The sequence below is a fragment of the Schistocerca nitens genome, chromosome 2, assembly GCF_023898315.1.
Source record: "Schistocerca nitens isolate TAMUIC-IGC-003100 chromosome 2, iqSchNite1.1, whole genome shotgun sequence".
NCBI classification, from domain to species: Eukaryota; Metazoa; Arthropoda; class Insecta; order Orthoptera; family Acrididae; genus Schistocerca; species Schistocerca nitens.
Window position 1 is genome coordinate 743,573,257 of NC_064615.1, and position 20,429 is coordinate 743,593,685.

Sequence of the window (20,429 nt, forward strand, 5' to 3'; positions counted from 1 at the left end):
TATCTCTTTCTGTCTGGATTGATCTTCGCCAATCAGACTCTCCCTATGCCTTGATGAAGTCAAGGACTCCTCTCCGCCACTAGTCTAACTCTTGGCGTGGTACACCGGTCAGATAACCAGTCCACCGTGATGCCACTCAACATTTGCTCACAGGCGTTTAACTAATGCTCTGTCCGTGTTCACACCGCACATTAAGTGTGGCGGCCAACACAGTGAACAATGCTTAATCGCGAGCGACTCAATATAGAGTATCACTCTGATTCGGTAACGACAGAGGTGCTCTCCCAGTGAAGTACTGAGGAGAAACTTTATTTCGTGCTCTTTGCTACGTACACGTACGAGGGCACTCGCTCTCGTTACGTGTTCCCGCTCCAAGAGCGACAACGGAACAGCCCCTTTTTCGGGAAAAATTGCAAGGATATATCATTCGCTGTCTTCCCTTACTCGTCTGGCTCTTTGCGTCAGAAATATTCCGCCAATCAGCGTTGCTCTTTTAAACAGGAGAATGACGTTTCGTTTATGTCGACCAATGCGGAAATGTGTAGCATCTCCGTTAGGTGTATACTGTCGTCCTGTGAGAACTCCATTAGTACAATGTCGGTCCGTCAAAAAATGCGACTTCTGGGCGCTCCCACACAATGTAGCGTAATTTGCTTTTAAGTTGAACACGGGGTTCATTATCCCTTCGCTCTGGCAAAAACTGTCCTCTCTTTGGGTGGTCGCTCGGGCCAAAGTAAGTGTGCGTTGACTCACTCCTCTGAAGGGACGGGCCTTCCAGCGGGCTGGTTGCCTCTTTAGAACGAAAATTCCTTTGACCGTCATGTGTACACCAGCCTCAACTTTTTCAACCTTGGTGCGCACTTGCAATTTACTTATTACATTTGCATATCACTTACATGAATTCATACAAAATTGACTCTACCTTATCGAGTTTGAGTTTGAATGAAGCGTCTTGATGTGCAGAATACGATTGTCAAGATGGGTTATGTGAGAAATGAAGGTCAGGAGACCACGACACCTTACATACCCCCCCCCCCCCCCCCGCCGTTGTGACGAAATGTCAATACTGAGTAAAACATTGACAAAGTCAGGCAAAAATTGTTCTTTTAGATTTTCCAATAAACTTTCTGAGCCATTCTTAACAACTTTGTAAGTATTTCTTTATAGCTATTGTTTCCAGGCTTTAATTATGCAATTTGTGTTTTGTTGTTAGGCAAACATAGACTTTACAAAGGTTGATTTTCTTTGTCATTGCCATTACGTGTCTCTGTTTTGCTTTTTCATTTTCAAAAGTTGCTTTTACAATATTAATTTTTCTAAATTCGTCAGTGTACAGTGTATCATGTCTTAGTGTGGTTATTTCTTTCCTTTAGTTAAGCTTCGCATGAATGTTCGCAAAAGCTCTGTTGTGTCACTTTGTTTCGTTTATTTCTTTCTTTTTTGTGTCACTGTTTTTTTTTTTTAAAAAAATGAAGACGCTTTTCTCTTATTTTTATCCTCGGTACTAATGTTATGATTGAAACAAAAATTTATTTATGAACATTCCTTACAGAAGGAAAATATTACATAATTCTTTTTCTAATTCTACATATAAAGGAAATAAGATATTGTATGACTATCATAATTTAGTTTCTTTCTCAAAAATTTTGAGGTATGGATAAATTAGGGACTTTACATATTTAATAAAATAATTACTTTTACAAATAGAAAGAAGGTAAGTATTATTCGCATATATCTAATTTTTATAACCTATGCTGGTTGTATTTACCCTGTCCATTTCTGTGTTCGTCGATCCTCATGGAAGTGCTGGAAGGCGAAGACTCATTTATATGGGTGTCACAAATCATGTGAGAAGCACTCTAGCATGTGATGCTAGGTCTTATTTGTTGATGTTGTCATCATGAAGTGGTATTTTTAACCGATTATGATGACTTGGGTTTATTGAGTATACGGTGTTGTCTTGGTACTCCTTTTCTGTCACACCTGTGGCAATATGGAAGTTCGATGATTGTAGTAAGTTGGTGATTACCGACGACCGTCACCCAATATATATGCCGTGACATCTTGGTACTCCACACCTGGTTCGGTATGGCAATTTGGTGATGTTGTAGGGAGAATGATGTTTATTTTGCTGAATCCATCTCTGGATAATGTTTGTGGGTACCACTTAATATTCCGTTTGCCATTCGTTTGTATTTGTTTGACTATTCAAGGTTTATTTTTGGAGAGGTGGTTGTAGTAGTTACCATGCCTCAAAGTTCATGGAAAGACGTTTGTAACAATTTTCTTTGTAGGATAGGAGAGAAAGGTATCTTGCTGTCTTCTGCCCTTCTTCGTCTTGTATCTTCTGTTCTTTTCTTCTTTCTTGCATTCTTCTGTTCTTCTTGGGCTAGGAATATGTGAATTTTAATGTAGGAGAGATATAGAATTTGTAGGATCTGGCTGCCTTTCCAAATATAAGTTGATGAGTTTATTTCTTGTACCTTCTTTGTAGTCTCGTCGTATCATGATTCTCCCCACACTTGTCCATGAAGTAGTAGTATCGTGGCATATGATACGTCCATGCTGCACATTGTTCTTCTGAAGTCCGACCTGGTTGCAACCTGCATTTCCAGTGTGGCGTTGGTCTTCATGTTGTTGTCGTTGCCCTAAGTGCATTCTCAACATGTCTGTACCCTCTCCGTCGCTATCTCGAAGCATCTAGTGTTGAGGGAGCGGCGATTGATGTTGGTGGCGATGTCCCTCTGATGTGTAGAAATATTTACATTTTTGTTTTACATATATTTGTAATTGTTATTTACAGAAAACTCCGGTTTTATATAATGCAAAAATTTTCTGATAGTGGCAAAAATTATTAGGTTGATATATATAATTTCTTGTCTTTTTACTAATTATGTCCTGCCACTTCTTCAGCCTTTTATGGGTTGTGTGTCATTTCTTGTTTGTGTGCATGTTGCAGAATACTCAATACTACAAGAAATTGTTATTCTGTTTTGTGTCCCTTTTTTCTTTTAATTATGTTGTTCTGTTGATCTATTAATTTTACATGAAGACAGTAACTGTTCTAGAAAGAACAGAATACTGTTGATGACCGTGCAGCGTTTCCCTGGAATAAATGATGACTAACTGAAAACCCTCAGCTGCCGACAGGTGTTGTTGATATACCTCGATGTGGACAGCTGAAAATGTGTGCCCCGACCGGGACTCGAACCCGGGATCTCCTGCTTACATGGGAGACGCTCTATCCATCTGAACCACTGAGGACACAGACGAATAGCGCGACTGCAGGGACTTATCCCTTGCACGCTTCCCGTGAGACTCACATTCCCAACCGTCGACAATTCTACATATGTAATGTACCTTATAGACATTTGCCCATCCACTCATTACTCGCGCACGCTTTGGCGATAGAGCGTCTGCCATGTAAGCAGGAGATCCCGGGTTCGAGTCCCGGTCGGGGCACACATTTTCAGCTGTCCACGTCGACGTATATCAACAACACCTGTCGGCAGCTGAGGGTTTTCAGTTAGTCATCATTTATTAATTTTACTTTTATTTAGTGGTTAGTATATGATAGGGTGGACGTTAGTCTGCCTAACCTCTTCCGCATTTTTCACGTCAATGTTTACGTTTTGCTGTATTTGGTGGCCTAACTTCTACTTCTGATTTCTCTTTGCTGTGTTGTTCTTGTCTCTGTGGACCATAATTTCCTCTGTAATTATTCGCTCCTTGGTCTCGCCAGTTGCTGTTTCTGACATCGTGACCTCTTTCAAAGTACCCTTGACCGTTGGCATTTTGATTCCTAAACCCATATCCACCACTGTGTGAGTGTCCATTACCGTTCCTATTTCGGTACCAATTATTTTGGTTCTCGTTTCTACGCCAATTACCTTCATTATGCCGCTGTCCTGGTATGTTAAATTGCCTGAAATTATTGATACTAGGGTGTCGATTATTATTATTGGAATATTCGTTCCTAGTCCTCTCCTTTTGCTGTGCCCTCTCCTTTCTTTTTTCTTTCACCTCGTCTTCTTTAAACATGAATTCAAGTTCCCTTAAACCTCTTTGAATTCTTCGGTATTTTCATTTTTTCCCACTGTCGCCTATTGATATTTTACCGGTAACTTCATTCTACGTAGACGTATCAGCTCTCCGTTACTGTATGGTTGATCGAGGCATTGATTCTTTTTGTCCATTGTGTCAAAGCATTTTACCCCGCTTCTCTCTCCTGAGTTTTCATATGGTGTCATCTGAAGTAACTCGTATATAATTTCGTTTTGCGCCTCCTTAGAAAATGCTGTTATGAACTATAGGTAAGACGTACAGGTAGCAGCGATCTTTTGCATCACCTCCGCTACTGTTCCTGACATGTGTGCACAAATGAAGTCAAGTTTGTGAGCCACGCTCCAATGGTTTGGCAAGCCTACTTGGAACTGATCGATGAATGCGCGCGCATGCAAGCTACCGTCTTCTTCCTTGAAATGTTGAAATTTTCTAACTGTTAGGAAATGGTCTGTATCATATCTACTCATAAATCCGGTTTGTGGCTGATTCGTGGACTCAAATAACCTGCCACTGCTTGTGTCATCTTGCCTGTTCTCTGGTAATCTACTGCCTGTCTGCAGATGCTCAGTTTCCTGCCCCATAATTTTCATCATATCGTAACATTGGTGAACAAAAGTGTTGTTCGTTTGTCTCTACTCTCGTCATTCGCGGTACTGTACCTGTCCTACTGTTATATTGTGTCATTGGATTTACTGGTTCAGTCGCCTGTCTTTCTATTGGTATCGGCTGACTGCATCGGCAGATACTGTGCCTGGTTCTGTGGTATGTCATGTATTACTTCAATCGAGGTTTTCTGTTTCGATTTCTGTGCTAGTATTACGTCTGGCCTTGGTTCTACTTGAACTTTCTTAGACGGCGCGCGTTCGTGTACTGAATTAATGCTTGACATATCAGTTATTTCGCTACAGGTGTAATCGGTCTCGATCTTTTCTTCGATAATTTGTATCAACTCTGTTCGAAGCTTTTCAAACTGATCTTTGTTTTTAAGTTCTATCTTATTGATCCGCTGATCATATTTTTTTCAGTGCAACTTTTGCGACCTTGCTTTGAATTGCTTGTTCTTCCGAAATTTGTATTGCTGTTCGAGTAGCTTTTTTCGTAAAACGTTCCACCTTTTTGTCAACGTTTACAATGTCCAATTGGACCTTGTCCACGTCAGTGCGTAATTGCTGCTGACTTTGTTTTAGTACCTGAATTCTTTCTCTAGATTTTTTCGCGTCTTCGTTTATCTGTGTGATCTGACTATCAATTCTAGTGATCCCTTCTTCCATCTGGATTTTAACCTGTTGAATCTGTGTCTTTATCTCTTGTCTCAAGTTCTGATTATCCTGTTTCAATTGCTGATGCTGTTTCGTCATCTGTGTATTAATATCCTGATTCTGTTTCGTCATCTGTATATTCTGTTTCGTTATACTATCGTTCATTTTTTGTAACATCTCCATGATTGCATCCTGTCCTGTAACACTGCATTCTGCTGAACTGTGTGTCCTCGTTCTATTGTTTTCCACTCGGTCAGTTACGTCGTTTACTAGGCTATGCTGTGGTGTTTCTAAGTTTGATAACTGCAATAATCCGTACTGTCTTCCCTTCTCCCTGTGTTATTCTTTGTGTTGAGGACTAGTTACGTATGCCATTGAATCATTACGTGGCGCAAACAACTCCGCCCACTGCCCTCTCTGATGTGTATGTCTTGTGTTCGCAGGTACTGTTGTGTCTGTTACGGTGCCCTTTCGCGGCGCTCGCAACTCCACAAAATTCTGTGCTGTTGCTGAGGCATATTTAGAATGTGTACAAGTGGTTCGAAATATTCTAAATGTTCCCCCTCTTCCTCACTTTCTACTTCTCTTTGGACGTCAGCTAACTGCCGATTAATTGACTGTATTGACGCGTATTCTGTCTCTGAATATGCGCCAAACAAACGCGTTTCTTTAGCTCGTTTCGCTGCTAATCTTTGCCGTTTCCTGCCTGGGCTGTCTATTTCTGGCTCAGAATGTGCCCTACACGGAATTTCGTCTTCTGAAAATTCGATGTTCTCGTCCCTTCGATTCCCATCAGTTTGATCTGTCTCAGTTCCATCCCAATCTAACTGAGGCTGCTGATTCTGCAGCTCACCGACTATCCTATTCTCTGGTTCACCGTCTGTCCTATTCTCAGGTTCGCCGTCTGTCCTATTCTCTACAAGCTCGTTTATTTCCTGTTTATCTGTTTGAATTTCCCCTATCTTGTCTACTTGCTGTCTATCCAGTAACCTTTTGGCTTGTGCTCTTGTTAACATGGAAGTTCTTTCATAACACCACAACCCTATCTACAAAACTGTACGACCACTTACCAGTTGGTTGAACCAACAAGAACAACATCTTGACTTCTCAGCTGTTCTGTCTGCTCTGCTGCAGTCTCCAATCTCCACCTGTGCGCTTACAAAGGCCGAAAAATGTTATTTCTTAATTGTAACTCATTTGATACTGCGTCACTCTGCGTTTCTATGACTCCCTGCATCTGTGTCTATCAACTGAAACTGCTATGCCCTAACAACTACTCAAAAATCGTAAAAATCCAAAATTTTCCAACACAAAAACACCAGACCTTTTCCATACAATTCTACTTTCCTCGCTACTGGTATCTATTCTAACCCTAAATCTTTGCAAATATCTCTTTATGGTATGAAAAAAATTTCCAACTACGATAGCGACCTGCCGTACCTAACTCTGACACTATCCTTTCTTATTAATCTACCTATTTTTACCTGGCAGTTTTACCTATCCTGGCAGTTCTACCTATCCTGGCAGTTTTACCTATCCCAGCAGTTTTAGTTTTACCTATCCTGGCAGTTTTACCTGTCCTGGCAGGGTCGCCATTTTCTGTGAGTGTGCGAGATTTATTTTGTCAAGTTGCGCAATGGATTGATCCAACAAGTATCCTTTGGCTCCTGCAAGAAACAATTTACAACTCACACTACTACAGAAGTCAGACAGACGCTCCTAATGTACCAACAAGAACTGCTTGAAAAACATTCAGCAACAAATATCTTCTGGAGTCATCCGCTGTAAGGAAAAGACACAAAAATATTCTATATTCTTATGTAACTAGTGGAATAATTGGGTCCTGGAGTATTGCTAGTTAGTGTAAGAAAAACATTAAACGAACGAAAAATATTATTTATTGAACAAAATTTCTGAGAAATCAAGTGAAACTTTTTCTTATAAATTAATAAATTTCCATGTTCTTTTCGGAACAGTAGATTGCCTCTTGTGGATAGGAATGCTATTATTTTACAAAGTATGGGAAGGTTCTTTTCTCCCTTTTCTTTAAGAATGTTATTTACTAGGAAGAATGGCTGAGAGCCATGCCTACACAACTTGAATAACTTTTCTAGGTATGGTCAAGGCTGTCGCATGAGAAATGTAATGGAGTGTACTGTTATGGAGGACAGATGGGGTTCACATATGCTGTAGCACACAATACCGTGAGCTGCGACGACTGCTGCTTGCGTCGCTCGCTGCTGACAAATAACACAACTATCTCTTTCTGGATTTATCTTCGCCAATCAAACTCTCCCTGATGAAGTCAAGGACTCCTATCCACCCATAGTATAGCTATTGTTGTGGTACACCGGTCAGATAACCAGCCCACCGTGATGCCACTCAATATTTGCTCGCAGGCATTTAACTAGTACTCTGTCCGTGTTCACACCGCACATTAAGTGTGGCGGCCAACACAGTGAACAATGCTTAACCGCGAGCTACTCAATATAGAATATCACTCTGATTCGCTAACGACAGAGGTGCTCTCCCAGTAAGTACTGAAGAGAGACTTTATTCCTTGCTCTTTGCGTACACGTACAAGCGCACTCGCTCTCGTTACGTGTTCCCGCTCCAAAAGCGACAGCGGAACAGCTCCTCTTTCTGGAAAAATTGCAAGGGTATATCATTCGCTGTCTTCCCTCACTCGTCTGGCTCTTTGCGTCAGAAATACTCCGCCAATCAGCGTTGCTCTTTTAAACGGGAGAATGACGTTTCGTTTAAGCCGACCAATGCGGAAATATGTAGCATCTCCGTTAGGTGTTTACTGTCGTCCTGTGAGAACTCCATAAGTACAATGTCGGTCCGTCAAAAAATGCGACTTCTGGGCGCTCCCACACAATGTAGCGTAATTTGCTTTTTAGTCGAACACGGGGATCATTATCCCTTCGCCTTGGCGAAAACTGTCCTCTCTCTGGGCGGTCACTCCGGCCGAAGTAGGTGTGTGGTGACTCACCCCTCTGAAGGGATGGGCCTCCCAGCGGGCTGGTTGCCTCTTTAGAATGAAAATTCCTCTGACCATCATGTTGTGTACACCAGCCTCGACTTTTTCAACATCTGTGCGCACTTGCGATTTATTATTAGATTTGCATATCGCAAGATGAATTCATACAAAATTGACTCTACCTTAATGAATTTGAATTCGAATGAAGCGTCTTGATGTGCAGAATACGATTGTGAGGAGGGAATATGTAGCAAATGAAGGTCAGGAGACCACACCTCCTTACTATATATATATGTGTGTGTGTGTGTTATGTATGTATGTATGTATTAGAAAAATGAAGGTCAGGAGACCACGCCACCTTACAATATATATATATATATATATATATATATATATATATATATATATATATAACAAGTAAATAATTAATACATATTTTATTACCATCTAAAGAAATGTGATTTGTACAGCCTATTTTAGCTTTTTAGATAATAGGCTGTAATTATGAAGAACAAATAAATAAATAAATATGCAAGTGGGTAAAGCGACAAAGTGACAAGAGATGAATACATTGATCCTCTTACCTTTAGCGTAAATTGGCGACCAACCCTGGCTTTGCACTTGTAGCGTTAAGTATTTATGGGCAGAGTGTTTGACAGGCATAGCAATAATTTTACACAGGGGCCACAGCGTAAAGTTACGATTAAAATTCCGAGTACAATATTAGGTAACTGAATGTAATCATTCTCATATAACTTAAAAGATGTAAGCAGCAAATGGCAGGAAAGCCCTGAGGAGGCACGAATATTATCTTTTCCAGTTTTAATTGGTGTTTGGCGTTACATTTCTTAGAAATGATGGGAGTTGCGCTACTGGGCCATCCGGTTGACCTGACTGCATTGCCAGTTTGGCAGAAGCTACGGCCACGTGCTAACAGCCCGACTCCAGCGTCACTCCCGCGTGAACTGCATTTCAGGTCTGAACTTCTCACCCATTTCCCTTCAGACTCCTTAAACATTAACCATATACGAAAAATTCTGTTCTATAAGCCCAAAACCTGATACGTCCCTTGTCACAGGTCGCTTACGAAGTTGGTGGCGGCTCTCACCAGACTCCCAGTAGCGTTAGCTCGCACCAAACTGGCTGTGTAGCCTGCAGGCGTTACAGCTCCCTACTCTGCCTAGAAACCATCTTCATGAATGACTGAATATATTAGAAAAAAACATATGAAAATCTCTACAGTAATTCTTGAGATTAGCTTGAACATACAGACAGAAAATGCAGCGAGTAATTTTAGTTTATGTACAAATAGGAGATAGATACTTACATAACCTGCTAATAGGATCGTTTGCAAACTCACTTGCTGTTGCGTAGCTGTAAGGTACACTGAAGTGCCAAAGAAACAGGTATAGGCATGCGTATTCAAATACAGAGATATGTAAACAGGCAGAATACGGCGCTGAGGTCGGCAGCGCCTATATAAGACAACAAGTATCTAGCGCTGTTGTTAGATCAGTTACTGCTGTTACAATGCCAGTTTATCAAGATTTAAGTGAGTTTGAACGTGGTGTTATAGTCGGCGCATGAGCGATGGAACACAGGATCTTCGAGGTAGCGATGAAGTGGGGATTTTCCCGTACGACCATTTCACGGGTCTACCATGAATATCAGGAATCCGGTAAAATATCAAATCTCCGACATCGCTGCGGCCGAAAAATGATCCTGTGACCAACGACGACTGAAGACAATCGTTCAACGTGACAGAAGTGCAACCGTTCTGCAAATTGGTGCATATTTCAGTGCTGGACCATCAAAAAGGGTCAGCATGCGAACCATTCAACGAAACATCATTGATATGGGCTCACTCATGTACCCTTGATGACTGCACGACACAAAGCCTTACGCCTCGCATGGGTCCATCAACACCGAAACTGGATTGTTGATGACTGTAAACATGTTGCCTAGACGGACGAGTCTCATTTCAAATTTTATCGAGCGGATGGACGTGTATGGGTATGGTGACTACTTCTTGAGTCCATGGGTCCTGCATGTCAGTAAGGGACTGTTGAAGCTGGTAGAGGCTCTGTAATGGCGTAAGGCGAGTGCAGTTGGAGTGATATGGGACCCCTGAACTGTCTAGATACGACTCTGACAGGTGACACGTACTTAAGCATCCTGTCTGATCACCTGCATCCATTCATGTCCATTGTGCATTCCAAGGGACATGGACAATTCCAGCAGGACACCCCATAGGTCCAGAATTGCTACAGACTGGGCCCAGGAACACTCTTCTGAGTTTAAACACTTCCGCTGTCCACCAAACTCCCGAGACATGAACATTATCGAGCATATCTGGTATGGCTTGCAACGTACTGTTCAGAAAAGATCTCGTGCTCTTACGGATTTATGGACAACCCTGTAGGATTCATGGCATCAGTTCCCTCCAGCATCTAACTACCCTATCACAACAAATGTCAAGAATTAATTATGATTGTAGTGTTGCTCACGCTGCTAAATATTGCATTTTCGGGCAACAACAATGTTACACTCCTGGAAATTGAAAAAAGAACACATTGACACCGGTGTGTCAGACCCACCATACTTGCTCCGGACACTGCGAGAGGGCTGTACAAGCAATGATCACACGCACGGCACAGCGGACACACCAGGAACCGCGGTGTTGGCCGTCGAATGGCGCTAGCTGCGCAGCATTTGTGCACCGCCGCCGTCAGTGTCAGCCAGTTTGCCGTGGCATACGGAGCTCCATCGCAGTCTTTAACACTGGTAGCATGCCGCGACAGCGTGGACGTGAACCGTATGTGCAGTTGACGGAATTTGAGCGAGGGCGTATAGTGGGCATGCGGGAGGCCGGGTGGACGTACCGCCGAATTGCTCAACACGTGGGGCGTGAGGTCTCCACAGTACATCGATGTTGTCGCCAGTGGTCGGCGGAAGGTGCACGTGCCCGTCGACCTGGGACCGGACCGCAGCGACGCACGGATGCACGCCAAGACCGTAGGATCCTACGCAGTGCCGTAGGGGACCGCACCGCCACTTCCCAGCAAATTAGGGACACTGTTGCTCCTGGGGTATCGGCGAGGACCATTCGCAACCGTCTCCATGAAGCTGGGCTACGGTCCCGCACACCGTTAGGCCGTCTTCCGCTCACGCCCCAACATCGTGCAGGCCTCCAGTGGTGTCGCGACAGGCGTGAATGGAGGGACGAATGGAGACGTGTCGTCTTCAGCGATGAGAGTCGCTTCTGCCTTGGTGCCAATGATGGTCGTATGCGTGTTTGGCGCCGTGCAGGTGAGCGCCACAATCAGGACTGCATACGACCGAGGCACACAGGGCCAACACCCGGCATCATGGTGTGGGGAGCGATCTCCTACACTGGCCGTACACCACTGGTGATCGTCGAGGGGACACTGAATAGTGCACGGTACATCCAAACCGTCATCGAACCCATCGTTCTACCATTCCTAGACCGGCAAGGGAACGTGCTGTTCCAATAGGACAATGCACGTCCGCATGTATCTCGTGCCACCCAACGTGCTCTAGAAGGTGTAAGTCAACTACCCTGGCCAGCAAGATCTCCGGATCTGTCCCCCATTGAGCATGTTTGGGACTGGATGAAGCGTCGTCTCACGCGGTCTGCACGTCCAGCACGAACGCTGGTCCAACCGAGGCGCCAGGTGGAAATGACATGGCAAGCTGTTCCACAGGACTACATCCAGCATCTCTACGATCGTCTCCATGGGAGAATAGCAGCCTGCATTGCTGCGAAAGGTGGATATACACTGTACTAGTGCCGACATTGTGCATGCTCTGTTGCCTGTGTCTATGTGCCTGTGGTTCTGTCAGTGTGATCATGTGATGTATCTGACCCCAGGAATGTGTCAATAAAGTTTACCTTCCTGGGACAATGAATTCACGGTGTTCTTATTTCAATTTCCAGGAGTGTATATTATGTGGCAGGTGTCATTAGAGCACAGTTAATAAAGTGATTTCTTGAAATAACGGATAAACTAGGCACTCATCTTTTCGTGTTTCCCATGCTGCTCTCGTTGTGAACTCATGGCTCAATCGTCGAAAATCTAGGTAGTGATGATTCCAAGCTCGGATGCAAAGAGGCCTAGGTGTTATTCTGCGTTATTCAAAAGTTTCATAGATATGTTTCATAAACCATACTTGAAGATGAAACTTTTGCAAGTTAGGACAATGGCGATGTAAAAACGTAATCAGCACTCCGAATTTAAGTTACACTTCGTTTTTTTATTGCTTTTGTTGCAATATCACGTAACTCGTTCCAAAACATCACTTTACAATTTAAAACATACTTGAAAATATCTTCCTCACTGTTAAAGTTCACATTTCATAAACTAACTACAATTTGCGTCTTTTTAACATGACGACCAAAGCTTGACTCTCTAATAACCGCTTACGCGCCCAAAAATCAGAGTTACAAGTACGTCAAAGATCATCGTGACAAAAGAAAGAATACACATAAGAATAATATCGTTGCAATATAAACATATCGATGTATCGAAGTACCTCTACATTAATGAAATCAAATCTGAATGTTGTCACAGAAATATGTTAACTATTTTACAGAAACACAGTAGAATATTGCTGGTATCGAGAGGTTGTGGTGAAGTGCCGTAATAGTTACGTAATTCAAGTACTATTACAAGCACTACTTCAGACATTAGTCGAGTCCATGCCACGTCGTGTTGCGGCACTTCTGCGTGTTCGCGAGGGCCCTACACGATGTTAGGCAGGTGTACCAGTTTCTTTGGCTCTTCAGTGTATAAGTTTGTACATAGGCTTCAGCCATCTAAACGTCCCACACCAGCCTCCCAATGTACGTTCACAATGGAACCCCGACCACTGTAGTTGCCCCTCGCCTTCCGAATCCTACCACGCGATCTGCGAAGCTGCTGTGCAGGCTATTTTGTGTTCATTCTACATTCCTGTAGACATAGGACTGGTACTCATCGTTGCAGCTACGAGCGGCACTTCTACGAGGTGCAGGCGGGCATGCTGCGGCGCTTCTCGTTCTCGCCGCACGAGCAGACGGCGCGCGTGTCGGCGGTGGTGGTGCACCCGCGGTACGCGCGCCGCACCATGACCAGCGACCTGTCGCTGCTGCGGCTCGAGCCCGCGCTGCGCCTCAGCCGCTGGGTGCGGCCCGTCTGCCTGCCGCGGCCGCCCGCGCCCGCCCCCGCCCTCGGCCACGCCCACGCCCACGCCGCCGGCTGGCCGCTGCCCGGCACCTCCTGCACCGTCGTCGGCTGGGGCGCCACGCGGGAGCACGGGCCTGACCGTGAGTAGCACAGCCCTCTCCCTCTTACACCCTATGTTCATTTCTTACTCAGCTCCTGCACAGGTTTTCCCGATGCGATAGGTAACCTATACTGAGACAACTTAGAAAGTTTTTGAAAACATTTTTGGCGGTCTACCGAGAAACTGCAAAAAGGTGGGAATTTAAGGAGATGGGACCTGGATAAACTGAAAGAACCAGAGGTTGTACAGAGTTTCAGGGAGAGCATAAGGGAACAATTGACAGGAATGGGGAAAAGACATACAGTAGAAGAAGAATGGGTAGCTTTGAGGAATGAAATAGTGAAGGCAGCAGAGGATCACGTAGGTAAAAAGACGAGGGCTAGTAGAAATCCATGAGTAACAGAAGAGATACTGAATTTAACTGATGAAAGGAGAAAATACAAAAATGCAGTAAATGAAGCAGGCAGAAAGGAATACAAATGTCTCAAAACTGAGATCGACAGGAAGTGCAAAATGGCTAAGCAGGCATGGCTAGAGGACAAATGTAAGGATGTAGAGGCTTGTCTCACTAGGGGTAAGATAGATACTGCCTACAGGAAAATTAAAGAGACCTTTGGAGAGAAGAGAACCACTTGTATGAATATCAAGAGCTCAGATGGCAACCCAGTTCTAAGCAAAGAAGGGAAGGCAGAAAGGTGGAAGGAGTATATAGAGGGTCTATACAAGGGCGATGTACTTGAAGACAATATTATGGAAATGGAAGAGGATGTAGATGAAGATGAAATGGGAGATGCATGCGATATTGCGTGAAGAGTTTAACAGAGCACTGAAAGAGCTGAGTCGAAACAAGGCCCCGGGAGTAGACAACATTCCATTAGAGCTACAGACAACCATGGGACAACCAGTCCTGACAAAACTCTACCATCTGGTGAGCAAGATGTATGAGACAGGTGAAATACCCTCAGACTTCAAGAAGAATATAATAATTCCAATCTCAAAGAAAGCAGGTGTTGACAGATGCGAAATTTACCGAACTATCAGTTTAATAAGTCACAGCTGCAAAATACTAATGCAAATTTTTTACAGACGAATGGAAAAACTGGCAGAAGCTGACCTCAGGGAAGATCAGTTTGGATTCCGTAGAAATGTTGGAACACGTGAGGCAATACTGACCCTACGACTTATCTTAGAAGAAAGATTAAGGAAAGGCAAACCTATGTTTCTAGCATTTGTAGACTTAGAGAAAGCTTTTGACAATGTTGACTGGAATCCTCTCTTTCAAATTCTGAAGGTGGCAGGGGTAAAATACAGGGAGCGAAAGGCTATTTACAATTTGTACAGAAACCAGATGGCAGTTATGTGAGTCGAGGGACATGAGAGGGAAGCAGTGGTTGGGAAGGGAGTGAGACAGGGTTGCAGTCTCTCCCCGATGCTATTCAATCTGTAAATTGAGCAAGCAGTAAAGGAAACAAAAGAAAAGTTCGGAGTGGGTATTAAAATCCATGGGGAAGAAATAAAAACTTTGAGGTTCGCTGGTGACATTATAATTCTGTCAGAGACAGCAAAGGACTTGGAAGAGCAGCTGAACGGAATGGATAGTGTCTTGAAACGAGGGTATAAGATGAACATCGACAAAAGCAAAACGAGGATAATGGAATATAGTCGAATTAAGTCGGGTGATGCTAAGGGAATTAGATTAGGAAATGAGACACTTAAAGTAGTAAAGGAGTTTTGCTATTTGGGGAGCAAAATAACTGATGATGGTCGAAGTAGAGAGGATATAAAATGTAGACTGGCAATGGCAAGGAAAGCGTTTCTGAAGAAGAGAAATTTGTTAACATCGAGTATAGATTTAAATGTGAGGAAGTCGTTTCTGAAAGTATTTGTATGGAGTGTAGGCTTGTATGGAAGTGAAACATAGACAATAAATAGTTTAGACAAGAAGAGAATAGAAGCTTTCGAAATGTGGTGCTACGGAAGAATGCTGAAGATTAGATGGGTAGATCACATAACTAATGAGGAGGTATTGAATAGAATTGGGGAGAAGAGGAGTTTGTGGCACAACTTGACTAGAAGAAGGGATCTGTTGGCAGGACATGTTCTGGGGCTTCAAGGGATCACCAATTTAGTACTGGAGGGCAGGGTGTAGGGTAAAAATCGTAGAGGGAGACCAAGAGATGAATACACGAAGCAGATTCAGAAGGATGTAGGCTGCAGTAGGTACTGGGAGATGAAGAAACTTGCACAGGATGGAATAGCATGGAGAGCTGCATCAAACAAGTCTCAGGACTGAAAACAACAACAACAAACAACAACAAACCGAGTTTCAGAACTAACGAACAGAAGTGCCACTTTAGAGTCTCTCGGTAGTGATGGAGAGAGATTGAGAGGGTTGTATGGGCGCACGACGGCAAGGTCTTCAGCGCCCACTCGGTAACAGATTGAGACGGGTGTCTAGAAAATACTCAGAACGGTAAGATAAAACAGAACGTAAAACACAGGTAAAAAGCTTGGAAAAATATGTGCCTACCCACACCAAAGCGTGGGACGAAGCATGCCGTCAGCAGTAAAACATGGACAACACAGGAAGAAAGTGGTAGAGGGAGCTAAAAGAATATAGAAGATGGAAGTGGCTGGCTGACAGCAAGGAAAAAAAGGGAGGAGCCAGCCACTCTGCAATACACTAAAACCTCCAGTCAACAAGTTAGGCCAGAGTCCAGACACAAAACTTTAAAACCTTAGACACACACATCTCATCATTAGCTAAAACACAGGGCAGATCCAGGGATTTTCTGTGCCTCGTGATGACTGGGTGTTGTGTGATGTCCTTAGGTTAGTTAGGTTTAAGTAGTTCTAAGTTCTAGGGGACTGATGACCATAGATGTTAAGTCCCGTAGTGCTCAGAGCCATTTTTTGAACAGGGCAGATCTCCATCAACTTGTGCTTCTGCCCTTACATCGCCGTATAAAATGCAGTCTGTTAAAATGTGCCGGACAGAGATGTGCACACCACAAGCATCACAGAACTGGGGATCCTCCCGTCGTAATAGAAAGCTATGTGTGTGAGGACAGTGCCCAATCCGAAGACGCGTCAGGGTCAACCGGCAGGACGAACGCCAAGGCCGAGTTGTTGACTTGACCAACCGCAGTTTATTGGCCGTCACCGCCAGCCATTCTTCCTCCCACAACTCCCTGCACTTCTTGCGGAGTGCAGAAATGACAGACTGCAAGGGAATAGGACACTGGACCACACCCTGCTCTCTGCAGGCCTCCTCGGCAGTCCGATCGACCTGTTCATTGCCCCATATTCCTACATGACAAAGCACCCAGCAGAAGGACACCTCCTTACCCCGCCGTTGGAGCAAGTACAGTTGGTCACATATCAGCTGGACCATCTCCTCATTTGGGTACAGATTCCGCAATGATTGTAAGGCACTAAGAGAATCGGAGCAGAGGAGAAATCGATTGCCCCGAACACGATTCATCTGTTCCAGTGCCTTCAGGATCGCGTGGAGCTCCGCTGCGAAAACAGTATATTCATCAGGGAGGCGAATCCGGGTAACATGACCAGGGAACACTACAGAACAGCCAAGGAAACTCCCTTGTCTCTCGGTAGTAACAGTGCATAAAGCGTTCTCAGGCTTCTAGCTGCGTCAAGTGTTTAAAATGCCACGATCTTTCAACCAGGCACTCCTTGGTATTTGTCACAGAAAGGTGTCAACACTGGGGAAATGATACCTGCCCGAGAGAATTTTGACAGAAAAGGGACATTGCATCTATACCTTTTTTACAATCATTAAGAAACCAATGAGGCTAAAACATATAGATCCTGCACATAGCACTGTCCATATCCAGAACATCTCCATCAGTTTGGTTTCAGCCGAACAGCCGCGTGCTCTTGTGGAGAATTAGGAACTCTTGAAAACATTTCTGTACACTGACAGACTCACACACATACAACCCCGAACTGAGTGTCACAACACAGGACAAATTCTATGACAGGCAGACGATTTGTACCTACTGAATGACATAACTTAACATTAAGTATACAAATAAGAACAAAAATATACATAAATAAGGACAAACACACAATCACTGGAAGAGAATACTTGGAATGACATCGACACAAACACATAAACAGACTCAGATCCTGAAAAAGATACAGACAGTGTGATTAGAATATAGACTATACGTAAGAAAAGAGTAAATTAAGGAACACTGAGAAGGAACAACTGTCATCAAATATTTTAATATATGAACGTATGTCTTGTGTGATACACATAATGTAAATGATGTAATTGTTTATAAAGCTTAGGTAAAGTAATACCTGTAGTGCAAATGACATACATTGTTATTAATCTTATATTAAGTTTTGCCTTACAGAAACACAAACACAGTGCACGCAACAAGTAGAAATAAGGAAGCCAAAGAAGCGTAAATAATGTACCGATTGTGCTTTGCTAAAAGCACATACGACCTGTAACTAATGTAATATAAGAGTAATAAAATACACATCTGTACACATAAATTTCTCAACTGAGTATGGAAGATGTATGTTGTAAGCTACCTCGAATGTGACAGGCTTCATGATTTGCCGAGCCCTCAGATCCGAGACAGATATGTGGTGGGATCTAGAGCACAAATATAGGCACTTTCCTATTATTTTTATTCAAACTTCTTAAATGCAAGAATCTTGGTATTATAGAAATTTTTTCCGAATTTATAATATGTAATACAGTTATAATTTCATAAAACCTTTTCTATCTTTCTAAACTCTTATTAAATTCCTATCTTCTATACATAAATCGTCAATATCAACTTTTCTGTATTTTAATTTCTTTCGAGCCTGCAACTATTTAAAGCTTCAACATTGTAAAACCTTATTAAAAATAAGAAATATCACATAAGACACACAGAATGCACGCAAAATTTCATATCTTGAAAATACGACATGTCTTAGTAACAAGGTGGCAGGTCATTTGTAAGTGGGAGGAAATAAAATAAAAAAATGTTGTCAAGTGGAATGGCCCTTACATATTCTAGCTGCCGGCTATGCTCACGGAGTCGCCATGTATGCTCACACGTTGACTCTTCATTCTACTTGCCCACTTCAAACACGTCATCCGTCGATCAACACTGCACTGAGCTGCAATCCGCCGTGTCTAGTAATGGTGTTGTCAGTGATTTTTATTTCTATGCTTTCTTTAATTACACAGACCCAGAAACGCAGAAGCCGCTAGTGCGAGCTACGACAGAGTTTTCGTCAAGTTTTATTCGGTGACGTTTTCTAGACCACGCTCAACTACAGCGGATTTTCGGGATAGCATATACGATAAAATCTCGCACTCTCTTTCCTACATCGTTCTACAGTGCGCAGTGTTTGTCCGACGCGAGACTGGCCATACTCATAAGATATCTTGTAGACCCTAGGTATTCTGACACCTGCCGCATCCTTAAATAATCTTAGTAATTGCCAAATTTTTGGTTCAAATGGTTCAAATGTCTCTGAACACTATGTGACTTAACAGCTGAGGTCATCAGTCCCCTAGAACTTAGAACTATTTAAACCTAACTATCCTAAGGACATCACACACATCCATGCCCGAGGCAGGATTCGAACCTGCGACCGTAGCGGTCGCACGGTTCCAGACTGAAGAGTCTAGAACCTCTGGCCAAATTTTTGATGGAGGCCTAGATATAGGGTTGATTTTGTGATTTTTCTACAGGTGGCTTGTATTGACCGACACAGAGCGGTAAAAAACGAGTTCCTTTTCCTGTCCCTCACTGGTGGTCTTACTGTGATTCTTGACTGAGATCATCTATTTGGCGAACGTTGTAGCCGTTGTTCCTGAAGACCTTGCGTAGGTGGTTCAGCTCATGGGGCAAGCTGTTGCCATCTGATATCGGTCTTGCATACCGAGCGAGGTGGCGCAGTGGTTAGCACACTGGACTCGTATTGGGAGGACGACGGATCAAAACCGTGTCCGGCCATCCTGACTTAGGTTTTCTGTGATTTCCCTAACTCGCTTACGCAAATGCTGGGGTGGTTCCTTTGAAAAGGCACGGCCGACTTCCTTCCTCATCCTTTCCTAATCCGATGGGGCAGATGACGTCACTGTTTGGTCCCCTCCTCAAAACCAACCAACCGTTTTTGCATAATTACCAATATTTGTAACGTTACGCGCTTCTATGCTGGGTCATAATGGTTGTTGGCGTGCAGGGACCGATCTGTAGGCGCCATGGCCAAGGTATCTGTTTCGTTTCTGACGGACAAGGACGTCAAGGAAGGGCAATGCATTGTCTTTCTCTACTTTCGTAGAGTAATGGATGTTACTGTTAATGCTATTGAGATGTTCTCAGGATTCGAGAAGTTTTCGGCAACCAGTTGGAAGAAACAAATTGGTTTTAATGGGGCAGTGTGTAAGGTAATACGAGGTGCATTCAAGTTCTAAGGCCTCCGATTTTTTTTTCTCTGGACTGGAAAGAGATAGAAACATGCGCATTCTTTTAAAATGAGGCCGCGCTCATTGTCAATACGTCCCAGAGATGGCAGCACCGTACGGCAGATGGAATTTTACCGCCAGCGGCGAGAATGAGAACTGTTTTAAATACTTAAAATGGCGACCTTTTCCTTACTTGAACAGCGTGCAATCATTCGTTTTCTGAATTTGCGTGGTGTGAAACCAATTGAAATTCATCGACAGTTGAAGGAGACATGTGGTGATGGAGTTATGGATGTGTCGAAAGTATGGGTGCGACAGTTTAATGAAGGCAGAACATCGTGTGACAACAAACCGAAACTACCTCGGGCTGGCACAAGCCGGTCTGACGACATGA

At 43.5% G+C, this 20,429-nt stretch overlaps 1 protein-coding gene across 1 annotated transcript in view; it reads left to right on the forward strand.

The window, feature by feature from the left end:
• LOC126235300 (serine protease nudel-like) overlaps positions 1–20,429 on the forward strand; it is a 212,883-nt gene that overhangs the window by 50,040 nt on the left and 142,414 nt on the right. Inside the window, exon 6 of the mRNA XM_049944025.1 lies at positions 13,314–13,633. Within this exon, the coding sequence (XP_049799982.1) occupies positions 13,314–13,633 (320 nt within the window). The remainder of the gene's footprint in view (positions 1–13,313; positions 13,634–20,429) is intronic.